Here is a 14,462-nt window from a genome sequence, read left to right on the forward strand (position 1 = left end):
TTAGCAGCCAAGAAAGAAATCTTGATGGTTAATTGGGGTTTACATTTTAAGTAGATAATAACATCAATAAAATCATGTTAGTATAATTAGACTTAATTTTATATGAGATATCACTCTGGGCATTCCTATAATTGCTCTTAATCTTTTAAGGATTAGTTACAGGTACAAGTATAGGTCTAAATATAGATAGGTGTAGGCATAGATATATTTATATACTTGGATTTAGATATATATATATATATATATATATATATCCAAGATATAGAATATTTGTACAGCTAAAGCCAGGGGCCAAATATAAACATATAAACAAAGCATTGTTTATCTTCATAATAACTTGAATAAATTTATCATGCTCAGTGATTTAAATATATTAATGTACTTCATGCTTAAAGCAGCCCTATAAGGTAGATTCTGCTGTTATCCCATTTTGCAGATAAAAAAATTGAAGTGTTGGGTAAATAAATTGCTTAAGGTTGCACAAATCCTAGACCTGGGATTTGAACTAAGGAGTATGGGTGGGTCTAGAGTCTATTCTAATAACATGGCTTTATATTGCCTCTCTTTGTCAGTTTCTAACAGATAAATCAATATGTAAATTAATTGAAATGCAATTTCTGTCCTCCTACATGATTGTCATTGTGTTAGTCACTCGGTCGTGTCCGACTTTTTGTGAACTTATGGACTGTAGCCTGCCAGGTTCCTCTGTCCATGGGAGTGTCCAGGCAAGAATACTAGAGTGGGTTGCCATTCCCTTCTCCAGGGCATCTTTCCGACCCAGGGATCGAGCATAATCTCCTGCATTGCAGGCAGATTATTTACTGTCTAAGCCACCAGGGAAGCCCTGCATGATTGGGTAAGATGTAAAGGGGTGGTGCAGTTTATCAATGACGAATGTGCAATTAAAGCCTGTATCTAATCAGAGCTGAGGACAGCCATGTGCATTCTTGCAGATTACAGATCAGAGGAGTAACTGGCGCAGAGAAGGATGTAGCAGTCGTTAGCTCTCAGCAAATGCCCTAAACTAAGGCAGCCACTGAAATTGTAAACTGAAATGTAGCGTCTGTAAAAGGACTGTCACATGCTTCTTTCCTGTTTATAACCAAATAGAGATGAACAACTTTGGGGCATGGAACAGAGATCTGTACTCCTAACCAGATTCTCAGAGATCTAGTTTGCCTGGTCCACTCCCTCTCCATCCCTAGTACAGGTGAGGGTGGTCCTCCCTGCTAGTCCCTACAGCTATAGCTAGGGTTCAGAGACCCCTTGGAGGGCTTACCCGTGTCCTGGGGCTGGAGGGAAGCATGCAGACATCCACAAATGGTATCTTGCTTGGCACAGCCAGACTCCGTAACCCCCTGGTCTCACTGATGGGACAGTGAGACCCACTAGAACAAGCCCTGCAATCAGGTGCTGGGAGGGTCTTACTCACCCAGCTGGTGTGGGGCAGTCGCTGTTCAAGGGTCCTAAGCATGCAGACAATGCCAGCTGTAGGCTCCTCTCTTGGTCCCCCAATCTAGCACTTATGTGTGTTAGTCACTCAGTTATGGCCAACTCTTTGCAATCCCATGGACTGTAGCCTGTCAAGCTCCTCTGTTCATGGACTTCTGCAGGCAAGAATACTAGAGTGGGTAGCCATTCTCTTGTGGGTAACCATTCCCTTCTCCAGAGGATCATCCCAACACAGGGATCAAACCCTGGTCTCCTGCATTGCAGGCAGATTCTTTACCATCTGAACCATCAGGGAAGCCCTCTTACCACCCCATACTGAGCAGCTGCAGGACAGGGTCTAAGCAACCCCTTTCCTTGTTCCTCCTCAGGTCTCCATCTTGGGTATATACAAAATTAATTCGAGTGCAGCAGGAAAGCAGTCATCTATAATATGAGACATGGGCTAAAACTTTGCAGATTCGATTTTCTTGGCTCTCATCCTGGTGATTCAAACATTTAGGGAAATGAACGTCATCAGCCCAGAGTTACATAAGCATTATACTTGTTTTAGCTGTTCTGCAAACCTAGACTCCTGACTACTTGGTGATGGCCCAGGAGACTTGTCATTCTCTTGGTCCTACTTCCTGGGAAATGAATGAAGTTGCAGCTTTAGGGCCCTCATTTGCATGGGTCTCTACCAGGTCCCTGGTAGGGCCCTGTAACCTGTTCCCATGGTTACCTATAGTTTGTAAATTTTGCAAAAGTTATTGGTTATGAATTTACTTTTTGCTCTTATCCTAAAAAACAAATTCCAAGTTCGTGCCTAATTTTGCATTATTTTGCTTCAAGAGGGCTTCCCAAGTTGTATAAACTTCAGACTGCGCAATACCTAGACTCACCCCTGTTCCAAGGTCAATCCAGTTTCTAGCCCTTGTATAGTTTCTTAGTTTTGGAGGCATTTGGGGACCTTTGTTTTTCTGGTTCTAAATGCATAGATGGCAGCTTGGAAGCAGAGACACAGAGACTTTCTTAACTAAAGAGGAGTACAAATGGGGACTTCTCTGGTGGTCCAGTAGTTAAGACTCGGGGCCTCTAGTGCAAGGGATGTGGGTTTTATCCCTGGTCAGGGAACAGGTCCCACGTGCCATGTGGCGTGGCCTCAAAATTTTTTTAAAAAGTGGTTGTTCAGTTTCTCAGTCGTGTTCAATTCTTTGCAACCCCATGGATTGCAACACGCCAGGCTTCCCTGTACTTCACTATCTCCTGGAGTTTGCTCAAACTCATGTCCATTGAGTCAGTGATGTCATCCAACCATCTCCTCCTCTGTCACCCTCTTCTCCTCCCACCTTCAATCTTTCCCAGCATCAGGGTCTTTTTTCCGATGATTCGGCTGTTTGCATCAGGTGGCCAAAGTATTGGAGCCTGAGCTTCAGCATCAGTCCTTCCAATGAATACTCAAGGTTGATTTCTTTTAGGACTGACTGGCTTGATCTCCTTGCTCTCACATTTAAAATTAAAAAACAAAAAGAGGAGTAAAAATGGATGCTCAAATGGCAGTGTTATCCAGTCTCTGTGAACTTTAGGGTTGCTGTTGGGAATGAAAGAACAGAACCAACACAGGCCACAGAAAGCATTCTGCCTAAAGAGGTGATGAATCCATGAGGTTTTAGGACAGAGCAGCTCCTTTTGGAGTTTGGATCTGAGTTTTAGGTCTTTGTTTCTCACAAGGACTCCACTGGAAAAGGATCAAGGCTTTGTGAACTATTTTTGAGCTTCTATGTGACATGAGGTCTGTCCACTTCTTTTATCAGCAAGGAAGGGTTGAGAGCCTCCTTTTGCAGTGATTTTTTTTTATTTTGGTAATATCAGAATCACAAAGGGAACAAAGCATGATTTAGCAGAAGTCTGCCTGGCCTAAGGAATCCTGACAAGTTAAAATCCAGATGAAAAACAATTCCTCCAAGCAGGCCTAGTTATGCCTCTCACATAAGGAGTCTGCATTACAGAAGATTTACAGTAACAGTCCTTTTGACAGAAGGCCCTCCTGAGCAGCCTATAAAATCCAGTATGATCCTTAAACATGGGATTTGCACAGGGCTCATCCGGGGCATCCATTGAGAGGTGATAAACCTAAATGAATTATTTCACTTCGGCAGTTTCTGGGAGGTATTACCTGACGACAGATGAGAGCCTTGTGGTTTTGAGGGAAGCTGAATTCTTATGAAGATAATTTATACCCAAAGGGATCATAAGTGAGAAAATTGAAAAATTATATAAAGGTATAAAAAGAATCGTTTGGAAAGCAGATAGAGGCATCATTGGATTTCTCTGGCAGCCATGTTTTCAAGGTCAAGACTGTTCTTCTGGATGGACAAGGCAAGCTGGTTTTCTCATTCTGGTTTTTCAGACTCCTCACTTGTTTGCATATCATCCATGATATAGCTGTAGTATAAACAACTTGAGCATACTAGCTCTGTTTTTTGCTAACTAGTTAGGTGATTCTGCAAAGGTCATTCACTTCTTTGGCTTTCATATGTTACTCAGGATAATAGTAATTCCAACTCTTCCACAAAGGGGCCGTTAGTGAGGATTTAATGAGATGATATATTATATGATATTGTTTATCTATAGGCTGTCTGTTTATTCAGTTATCTATAGGCTGTTTGTTAATTCAGTTTAGAATTAAACTGAAGGTAATATTTCAGCATTCTAATAGTTTATAAAATACCTTGGGATTTTGTATCAACCAATTAAGTAGAATCTATTGATCACTTCCTAAGTCTTTGGGGACTCTGTTAAAAGCTGTTGATTTAAAAAATAATTGTTGCTTCCATTTTGATTGGAAACTATTAACAGATCGCCTGCTACTTGGTCTGTGTTCTATAATATCTAAGGGCAGCAGATGTTATATAGATATTCTCTATATCATCAGAGCTTCTGTATGAGGACCATGGGCAGACCTTTCTGCTGGTTTTCAGGCCAGCCTCAACTTTGCCTTATTGGCCCTGAGAATTGCATAACTGATGAGGATGACCATATCATGTCAACTTTGAGAAAAATCAGAGGAAAAACGTTGGCCCACCCATGGCAGATAATCAAGACCAGATGAGAAGCTTTTCACTTTTTCTGAAGAGTCCTCCTTTTTGGCTTTATCTTTCTACTCTTGTTTTCTTCTTTCTCTCTATTCAATTTCCATTTCATTTTATTTCATTCTTCCATGTCTTTATAAGCCATGTTAGAATCTTTTATAATGTAGGGCACACTTAATAAATAAAGGAGTAATTATAACAGAGATGAAATAAGAAGATTAAAGGAAAATTGCAGTGAAATTCTCTGGGCAAAGCAATAAATGGTTCCAGTGGTAGCAATTCATCTACACTTGTCTCAGCACTGTCCAGACCACTCAAGAAAAGCAATTAGATTTAAAGGTAGAAATTTTTAAACTCCAAAGTGTTCATATTTGAAACCATAGAATTATTTGATTTCAAATAAGACCTGAGTTTGCGTGGGTCTACATTCTCTATAAGTCACTTTCACAACTTTCAGGCATACTGCCTGGAATGTCTTTATGTGCACCTTGTAGTTCTTGCTACATAAAGAATGAAGCTGATAAAAATTGATGAGGGTAAAAATACCAAATTATTCTTTGGACCCCAAGCACCCCAGACCTACATGGTCCTTCCAGCTACCGCACACTTCCTTGCTGGTTATCTCGTCTACCCTGCTAAGGGTGCACATTAGTCAGAATACCCCCAGTTGACACAGCATCCTCCCCAATATTCATGTCCCATCCAGCTCCACTCTTCATCCCTGGTCCTTCTTTTCCTACAAGGTCCTTCTCCTAGCCTCTCTCACTTTCTTCTCTAGAGCTCCTTGTTAATTTTCCTGAGAGTACAATTTATGTTCTAAAATAACTCCTCAACATCCTCCCCGTGCCAAATCCTAGATTACTCTTGACAACACATATCCCCAGGGCATCACTCAAATGGAGGCAGACCATCCTTTGACCTCCATCATGTTGTACCCTTAAGAGTCTCACTAGACCTACTGTATAGCAGCTCTCGAAGGGTGGTCTATGGACTCCTGGGAGTTCCCAAGACCATATCCCATGAGACCAAAACTATTGATATTTTAATAATAATGATACTAAGACATTATTTGCTTCTTCAGCCATGTTGACACTTACATCCATGGTGCAAAAGCAAATGTGGATAAAACTGCTGGTACTTTGGCATGAATCAATGCAGTGCCATTGAACTATACTATTAGTATTTGTATTTTTCACAACTACACACTCAAAGTTTTTATTTAAAAAAGGAAAAGGAGTGCAATAAATAAAAATACCAATTTTACTTCAGAATGTCCTTGATGAAGCCATAAAAGTTGTTTATTTTTATCAGTCTTTATTCTTGAGCACATGCCTTTTCAATAATCTGAATAACAAAATGGGATGTCCATTTAAAGTCATTCTGTGGTGTATGAAAATACAATGGGTGACTTGAGAAAATGTTTTAGGATGCTCTAAGCTGCACTAGGGAGGGATGGATTGGGAGTTTAGGATTAACAGGTTGCAAACTATTATATGGGCTTCCCCAGTGGCTCAATGGATAAAGAATCCACCTGCAATGCAAAAGCCCCAGGAGATGCAGGTTCAGTCTCTAGGCTGGGAGGATCCCCTGGAGGAGAAAACGGCAACCGACCCCAGGATTCTTTCCTGAAAAGTTCCATGGACAGAGGAGCCTGGTGGGCTGCCATAGGGTCTCAAAGAGTCAGACATGATGGAAAGACTGAGCACAAACAAGAAACTCTTAAACATAGGATGGATACAAAACAAGGTCCTATTGTACAGCACAGGAAACTGTATTTGAAATCCTAAATAAACCATAATGGAAAATAATATGAAGAAGAATGTATATATATATATATATATATATACATACATACATATATATATATATATACAAACATCAGATCAGATCAGTCGCTCAGTCGTGTCCAACTCTTTGCGACCCCATGAATCACAGCACGCCAGGTCTCCCTGTCCATCATCAACTCCAGGAGTTCACTGAGACTCACATCCATAGAGTCAGTGATGCCATCCAGCCATCTCATCCTCTGTTGTCCCCTTCTCCTCTTGCCCCCAATCCCTCCCAGCATCAGAGTCTTTTCCAATGAGTCAACTCTTCGCATCAGGTGGCCAAAGTACTGGAGTTTCAGCTTTCGCATCATTCCTTCCAAAGAAATTCCAGGGCTGATCTCCTTCAGAATGGACTGGTTGGATCTCCTTACAGTCCAAGGGACTCTCAAGAGTCTTCTCCAACACCACAGTTCAAAACCATCAATTCTTCGGCGCTCAGCCTTCTTCACAGTCCAACTCTCACATCCATACATGACCACAGGAAAAACCATAGCCTTGACTAGACGAACCTTTGTTGGCAAAGTAATGTCTCTGCTTTTGAATATGCTATCTAGGTTCATCATAACTTTCCTTCCAAGGAGTAAGCGTCTTTTAATTTCATGGCTGCGGTCACCATCTTTAGTGATTTTGGAGCCCAGAAAAATAAAGTCTGACACTGTTTCCACTGTTTCCCCATCTATTTCCCATGAAGTGATGGGACCAGATGCCATGATCTTCGTTTTCTGAATGTTGAGCTTTAAGCCAACTTTTTCATCAAGAGGCTTTTTAGTTCCTCTTCACTTTCTGCCATAAGGGTGGTGTCATCTGCATATCTGAAGTTATTGATATTTCTCCCGGCAATCTTGATTCCAGCTTGTGTTTCTTCCAGGCCAGCATTTCTCATGATGTACTCTGCATCTAAGTTAAATAAACAGGGTGACAATATACAGCCTTGATGTACTCTTTTCCTATTTGGAACCAGTCTGTTGTTCCATGTCCAGTTCTAACTGTTGCTTCCTGACCTGCATACAAATTTCTCAAGAGGCAGATCAGGTGGTCTGGTATTCCCATCTCTTTCAGAATATTCCACAGTTTTTTGTAATCCACACAGTCAAAGGCTTTGGCATAGTCAATAAAGCAGAAATAGATGTTTTTCTGGAACTCTCTTGCTTTTTCCATGATCCAGCGGATATTGCCAATTTGATCTCTGGTTCCTCTGCCTTTTCTAAAACCAGCTTGAACATCAGGAAGTTCATGGTTCATGTATTGCTGAAGCCTGGCTTGGAGAATTTTGAGCATTACTTTACTAGCGTGTGAGATGAGTGCAATTGTGCGGTAGTTTGAGCATTCTTTGGCATTGCCTTTCTTTGGGATTGGAATGATATATATATATATATATGTATAACTGAATCACTTTGCTGCACAGCAAAAGTTAACACACCACTGTAAATCAAGTATACGTCAATAAAATAAACTGAAAAATAAAACCACAGTTCTTTAGGATCCTCTATCATTTATTTATGTGTGTGGAGAAGTCCAGAAACTAGAGTTTGAGATCACTGCTGTAGAGCTTTATGCAAACCAGTGGCTGAAATGAGATTAACTGTTGAGGAAATGAATTTATTGAGTTTGTGGAATACCAGGCTGGAAGAAACTGGCAGCCAGAGGACAAAAAAATATTACCGTGTCCCTGGTGGGAACCTGGGCATCAAAGCCATAGATGATTTGCTGTAAAACCAGGTGGAGGACCCCCGGGACTTGCTCTGATCAAGTCACCGCTTTGCCTAAGGATACACCTGGCACCTTCACTGAGTTGGATCTGCCTCTCACCAGTTTGGTCTGGCATCCTGCTGCCTTAGCAAATGAAATGCTTGTCATGCCACTAGAGGAAAAAATAGAGATGACCAGCAAATTCCCAACGCTTGGCCAATTGTCATCCTCGACACTGCAAGAACTCAAAAGACGTGTGCAGAGTGGACAAGCCAAGTGAAAGTTCGTTGCTTATTATTATTATCATTGTAGAAGTGGGCTCCAGATGGGCCAGTGAAAACCCTGGTCTCTGAGCTCTGGGACACACCCCAGGTCTGGTGGAAGACTTTCTTTTGTTTTTAGTCTAAGCCCAAAACAAGACATAACAAAGAGCCTTCTTTCACCTCCCATCTCCAGCTTGCTACCTGGAGCCCTCTTTGGAGAAGTAGTGGAGAAAACAATCAGTCATCTCTGACATCTGATATTCATGTCACCCCTGCCCTAAGCCTGAAGCCTGGCCTCCTCCATTCCTTCCTCCTAATTCAGGCTCTTGAGGCCAAACAGCTGAGGTGTGAGCATAAAGAAGTATGAAACAAAAAGTAAAGAATTAGACTCCATGGAAAAAACCCCTCTCCCTCCAAGGCTGGTCTTAACACCTATGCTGAGGTCCTGGCGTGGGGGTGAGGGTAGGGGCAGGATAGGAAGGAAACTCCTAGACTGGAGTTTCCAGTCTAGAAACTCCTAGAGCCACAAAGAAAACCTACAGATTTTGTCCTAAAAGATAGAGATAAGAGCTTTCATTTAATTCCTTCCATTCCTGAAAAGTCTCAAATTAATCAAACCGCCATCTTGGATTTTGCCTGGTGAGACTATTTCCTCTTGCAAGGAACCAGAAAGCATTTTATTCACCAGGATACTTGTTCAGGAAAACACAGTAGTTGGGTGGGTGGCGGGGGGGGGGAGGGGAATGCCTTAAAAAGCCCCCTGGGGAGGCTTCCCTGCTGGTTCAGTGGTGAAGAATCTGCCTGCCAAAGCAGGAGACACTGTTTCGATGCCTGGTCTAGCAACACCCCACACCCTGCTGAGCAACTAAACCCGTACACCACAACTATGGATCATGTGCTCTAGAGCCCGGAAACCGAAACTGACTGAGCCAACCCGTGCTCACCAACAGGAGAAGCTACTGCAACAAGAAGCCTGAGCACTGCAATTATAGAGTAGCCCCTGCTCGCTGCAACTAGAGAAAAGCCCGCACAGCAATGAAGATGCAGCACAGTCAATAAATAAGTCAATAAAATTTGTTAAGACTTTATAAATAAATAAATCAAAAGAAAGCCCCCTGGGATTCATGACTGAGGCCCCCCAGGCCGGGAGTTGGCTCATCCCAAGTGTTGAGATTGGAGAATAAAAACCACCCAAGGAACAAACAAGGAAAGATTTCTGTTTTGTTCTTGCTAGAGAAAGAGGAGTAAGAACAGAGCCTGAAAAGGGAAGAGAGAACCCCTCAAATATCTCCACAAATGTCATGAGACTGGAAAAAAAAAATAAAGTTGTTTTGAAAAGGGGTATAATGGCGTTACATGAAATCATCTGTGTGAAACTTCTGAAAATTGTAAAGCATGATAGAATGTAAAAACTCTTTTATTCAATTTAAAGAATGTGAAAAAAATACTTGAAAGTTTCCCCATTCATGACATTCAAATTCTTTTTTTAAAAAAATTGCCATGGCCGTGTTTCAATAAACATCCTTATATCTAAACAAACAAAAAAAAAGCTAATACATGCATACAAAAAAGAGAACAACTATATAGACATGAGTCAAAATGAGAGGAACTGTGGCGGGTCATGGGCTTCCCCCACGACTCAGTGATAAAGAATCCACCTGCAATGCGGGAGTCACAGGAGACACAGGTTCAATCCCTGGGTCAGGAAGATCCCCAGGAGGAGAGCATGGCAACCCATTCCAGTGTTCTTGCCTGGAAAATCCCATGGACAGAGGAGCCTGGTGAGCTACATTCTACAGGGTCACAAAGAGTCAGACAACTGAAGCGACTTAGCACAAATGCACGCATGGTCGACAACACAATGGAGAATCTCAGAAATGGGCAGCAGCCTTTGGAAGGATCACAAGCCTTGGTCTTGAGGGTCTGAGACCAGTGCACTTGGTTGTGCAAGAGGCAGGAAGACCTTGCCGGACATTCGAGTCCCTCTTCCCATGCAGCTTCGGAGGGCAGTGGTTCTCTCACCGTACATCACCTTGTCGATTCTCTTAGATGTGGTCACACAAGAGCCTGGGGTAGCTTATTGCTCTCCATCTCTTGCTTTTATTAATGCAGGAATCTAGCAGGGTAATTACTGATGTAATTGAAAGCATCTCTGTATTCTGGTTCTGGCTCTGCCAGCAACAGCCTGTGTGACGGTGGGCAGGTCCTCATCTCTTCACACCTCAGGGTCCTGATTTGTAAAATGATGGAGTTGAGAAGGGAAAGGCTGAGTTAATTATCTCTTAGGTCCCTTACAAATCCAAGTGCAGTGAATCTTGCCGTATTAATCTTTCATGCATCTTCATTCCTACTTGAACTCACCCTTATGACAAAATATCCTTTACTGTAGAAATGAAAAAATCAACCATTTTTTAAAAAAGAAGTTATTTCCTTAGTTGTTATTTCTCCATTAAGAACACAGAGTATCTTAACATGCACTGTTTTTGTTTCTCATAATAATCTTTTTTTTTTTGAAGCTAAGAGGAACCAGATAGATGGTGTTCATATATTTTTTTTTAGTTTTCCTTTTATGTCTTTTACCAGTCTTATGGATGTTCTCTTATTTGTGTCTGCCTGCCTGTCACCTAGATTATTAGATCATTGAGAGTTGGAACAAAATGATTCTCACTTCTGTATCCTCCTAAAACTCAGAGACTATCCTTTGTACAAAGTAAGCATTGAATAGATATTTGTTCAGTTGAATTGAAGTTTGTATCAAACCAAAAATTTTTAATTATTGCTTTGTGATAGGCTTTGTGGTGCTGCAGGAATAAACTAATTCACAAATCTCAGTTTAATACAGTAGAGAGTTCATTTCCTTTGTTGAGGCAAAGTCAGCTATGTGGGGTGGGATTTGGGAAGAAGGTGTTTCTGCCCCACAGAGCCACTCAGGAACCCAGGCTGAGGAGAATCCTATTCTGACTCTCCTACCGTCTGGAGCACATGGCATCTTCAGGAAAAGAGGCTGCAAATTTTCTAAAGGGCTTTCCTGCCTCAGTACCCATTTCATTGGCCAGAACTAATCACATGGCACTGCCTGACTAGTAGAAAAGTGTTAGTGTTTGGGGTCGTGTGAGCTCTTATATTGGAGAAGGCAATGGCACCCCACTTCAGTACTCTTGCCTGGAAAATCCCATGGGCAGAGGAGCCTGGTAGGCTGCAGTCCATGGGGTCGCTAAGAGTCGGACACGACTGAGCGACTTCACTTTCACTTTTCACTTTCATGCATTGGAGAAGGAAATGGCAACCCACTCCAGTATTCTTGCCTGGAGAATCCCAGGGATGGGGGAGCCTGGTGGGCTGCTGTCTACGGGGTCGCATAGAGTCGGACACGACTGAAGCAACTTAGCAGTAGCAGAGCTCTTATATTTTTAGGCAAGAACAGTGTCCTCAAACTTGACGATCACTAGCAATGTTGACCACATGCTTCACTCAGTAGATCTAATATTTTGGAGATAATGGACTCCTTTGAGAACCTTTGAGAACCTTTGACGGTTATGATACCCATCCCAGAGACAGATACATCTGTGTTGAAACACTCAACATAATTGTCAATTTGTCATGCATTTCCAACTCCATTCACTTATTTCCTATGAATCCCTGGACCCAGATTATGAACTCTATGACAGAATCCACATGTTTAACATGTGGATGTTTAACATCCACAGGCATGTTTAACACCTGGTAACAGATCAACAGGTGAAAAAAATATGTTACAGTGTTCTGTTTGAATTTTATGTTAGGAAGGGCCTATTTATTTACTTGCTCATTTGTTTTTGTCAGATCTGGCATTGTACCAGATATGTGATCAATGGATTTTTCTCTGTGTTTGTTTTTATCAGGAGAAATTTGAGGGTCTGTTCCGGACTTACGATGACTGTGTGACGTTCCAGCTGTTTAAGAGTTTCAGACGTGTCCGAATAAACTTTAGCAATCCCAAATCTGCAGCCCGAGCCAGGATAGAGCTTCATGAAACCCAGTTCAGAGGGAAAAAGTTAAAACTCTACTTTGCCCAGGTAAGATCATTCTTTTCCAGAGTTAATCCATCTGCCCTACATTGTCTTTTTACCTTTTCAAAAAGTAAATGAGGCCCTTGCTACTTTCAGATTGCTTTGTAGTCTATGATTAGTTCACTAAAAAATAAATTTATATCATGATTCCCAGACCGGGACAGCATAGTGGTTTAGAAAACAGGCTCTGAGTGCCCACAACAGCCTTGGTTCTAATCTAGGCAAGTTATATAACCTCACTGGACCTCAGTTTCCCCATCTGTAAAATGGGGATGATGACATACTTCTTACACTATCATGAGGATTAAATGACTTATTATGTGTTAAAGTGCTTAGCATTTGGTAAATGAATGCCCAATAAAGACCAGCTAATACTTGTAATAAGAATGGGCTCATCACAGAAATGGTAGTAACTGTTTAATGGGTCCAGGGTTTCCATTGGAGTAATAAAAATACTTTGAATCTCGATAGGAGTGGTGATTGCACAGCACTGAGCGTAGACTAAATGCCACCAAAATGGTTCAATTTAAAATGGCTTAATTTCAAGTTATGTGAATATCACCTCAATTAAAAGAGAAAGAGAGAGGAAGGGAGAGAAATAGATGGAAGGAAAGAGGATATGAAGGAAGGATGGGAAGGAGGGGAGGGACACAGAGAGGAGAGAAAGAAGGGAAGGAAAGGAAAGGTCTGGAGACCAGCAGCATCAGCATCACCTGGGAATTTGTTAGCAATGCAGATTCTCTGGCCCTGACCCCATCAACTGACTCAGAAACTCCAGGAGTGGGGGTCAGCACTCTGTCTTAATAAGCTTCCCAGGTCATTCTTATGCAGTTGAAGGCTGAGATCCACTGTTTCAAGAATCAAGTAAGATGACTGAGTGGTCAGTAGTCATTATTATTGCAGCCTGGCTCATTGGTTCATTTGTCACAGGCTAAAGGCCAGGCTCTGCATCTCAGTGGAACAGCACAGCATATCCGAGGCCAAAATAAATAATGGGCCTTCATTTCTCCCGTGTTTGAAAGGTTCAGACTCCAGAGACAGACGGAGACAAACTGCATTTGGCTCCACCACAGCCTGCCAAACAGTTCCTCATCTCACCCCCTGCCTCTCCGCCCGTCGGCTGGCAGCCCATCAGCGATGCCACACCAGTCCTTAACTATGACCTCCTCTATGCCGTGGCCAAACTAGGACCAGGTAAGCTCTGGGGCCCTTTCTGGAAATAAACATTTGGCAGCCACTTAGAAAAGTCAAACAAGATGAACCATCCTAAAATCCTGGGTTCTTTGTAACATCTGCATTTCCTTTTATCTCATATTTTTTTTAAAGTGTGAATTTATATATTTATTTTTGGCTGTGCTGGTTCTTTGTTGCTTTGCGGGCTTTTTTGTAGTTGTGGTGAAGCAAGGCTACCCTCCAGTTGCAGTGGGAGGGCTTCTCATTTCAGTGGCTTCTCTTGTTGCAGAACACAGGCTCTAGGGTGCAAGGGTTTCAGTAGTTACAGCACGTGGGCTCAGTAGTTGCGATTCCTGGGCTCTGGAGCACACGCTCAGTAGCTGAGGCACGCAGGCTTAGTTGCTTCTCAGCATGTGGGATCTTCCAGGACCAGGGATTGAACCCCTGTGTCTCCTGCATTGGCAGGCAGATTCTTTACCACTGAGCCACCAGGGAAGTCCAACATCTGCATTTCTAATGAATTTATCTCTGTACGTAGACAGTCAGAGGGATGATGAATGAAAACGCAGCATCAGACTTTGTACCTGTTCAAAAGCAACTCAGGAACTGGCACTAAAATGTCAGTCCCAGCTTCTGGATTGCAATGCAGATATTTTAAGGTTGCAAAACAGGCAAAATGAGTTCTACCAGCTGGCACAAGGCTTCTAGACTGTGCAACCTTGTTTTACTGCTGCCACAGTATGCCCAGAAAAATCCTTGGCTACAAAGCAATCTACCTGCAAAGTGACACCTCTAAGACCCCCAGGCAAGCCAGTCACATTAGCCTTTAACTTTAGAAAAAATCTATGCTCATTTTGTTCCACTGTTGGTACCTGGAGCTTGGATGCTCTCATTTTCACTGTGGCGCAGTATTCCACTGGGCAAGACCATGGCCACTAG

The 14,462-nt window shown here is 42.2% G+C and overlaps 1 protein-coding gene across 2 annotated transcripts in view; it reads left to right on the plus strand.

The window, feature by feature from the left end:
• Nucleotides 1–14,462, plus strand: part of RCAN2 (regulator of calcineurin 2) — a 285,892-nt gene that overhangs the window by 250,194 nt on the left and 21,236 nt on the right. For both annotated transcript variants that reach the window (XM_055571274.1, XM_055571275.1), the window contains exons 3-4: nucleotides 12,183–12,356; nucleotides 13,373–13,544. In XM_055571274.1, coding sequence (XP_055427249.1) covers nucleotides 12,183–12,356; nucleotides 13,373–13,544 — 346 coding nt within the window. The remainder of the gene's footprint in view (nucleotides 1–12,182; nucleotides 12,357–13,372; nucleotides 13,545–14,462) is intronic.

The sequence above is a fragment of the Bubalus kerabau genome, chromosome 3, assembly GCF_029407905.1.
Source record: "Bubalus kerabau isolate K-KA32 ecotype Philippines breed swamp buffalo chromosome 3, PCC_UOA_SB_1v2, whole genome shotgun sequence".
Taxonomy (NCBI): domain Eukaryota; kingdom Metazoa; phylum Chordata; class Mammalia; order Artiodactyla; family Bovidae; genus Bubalus; species Bubalus kerabau.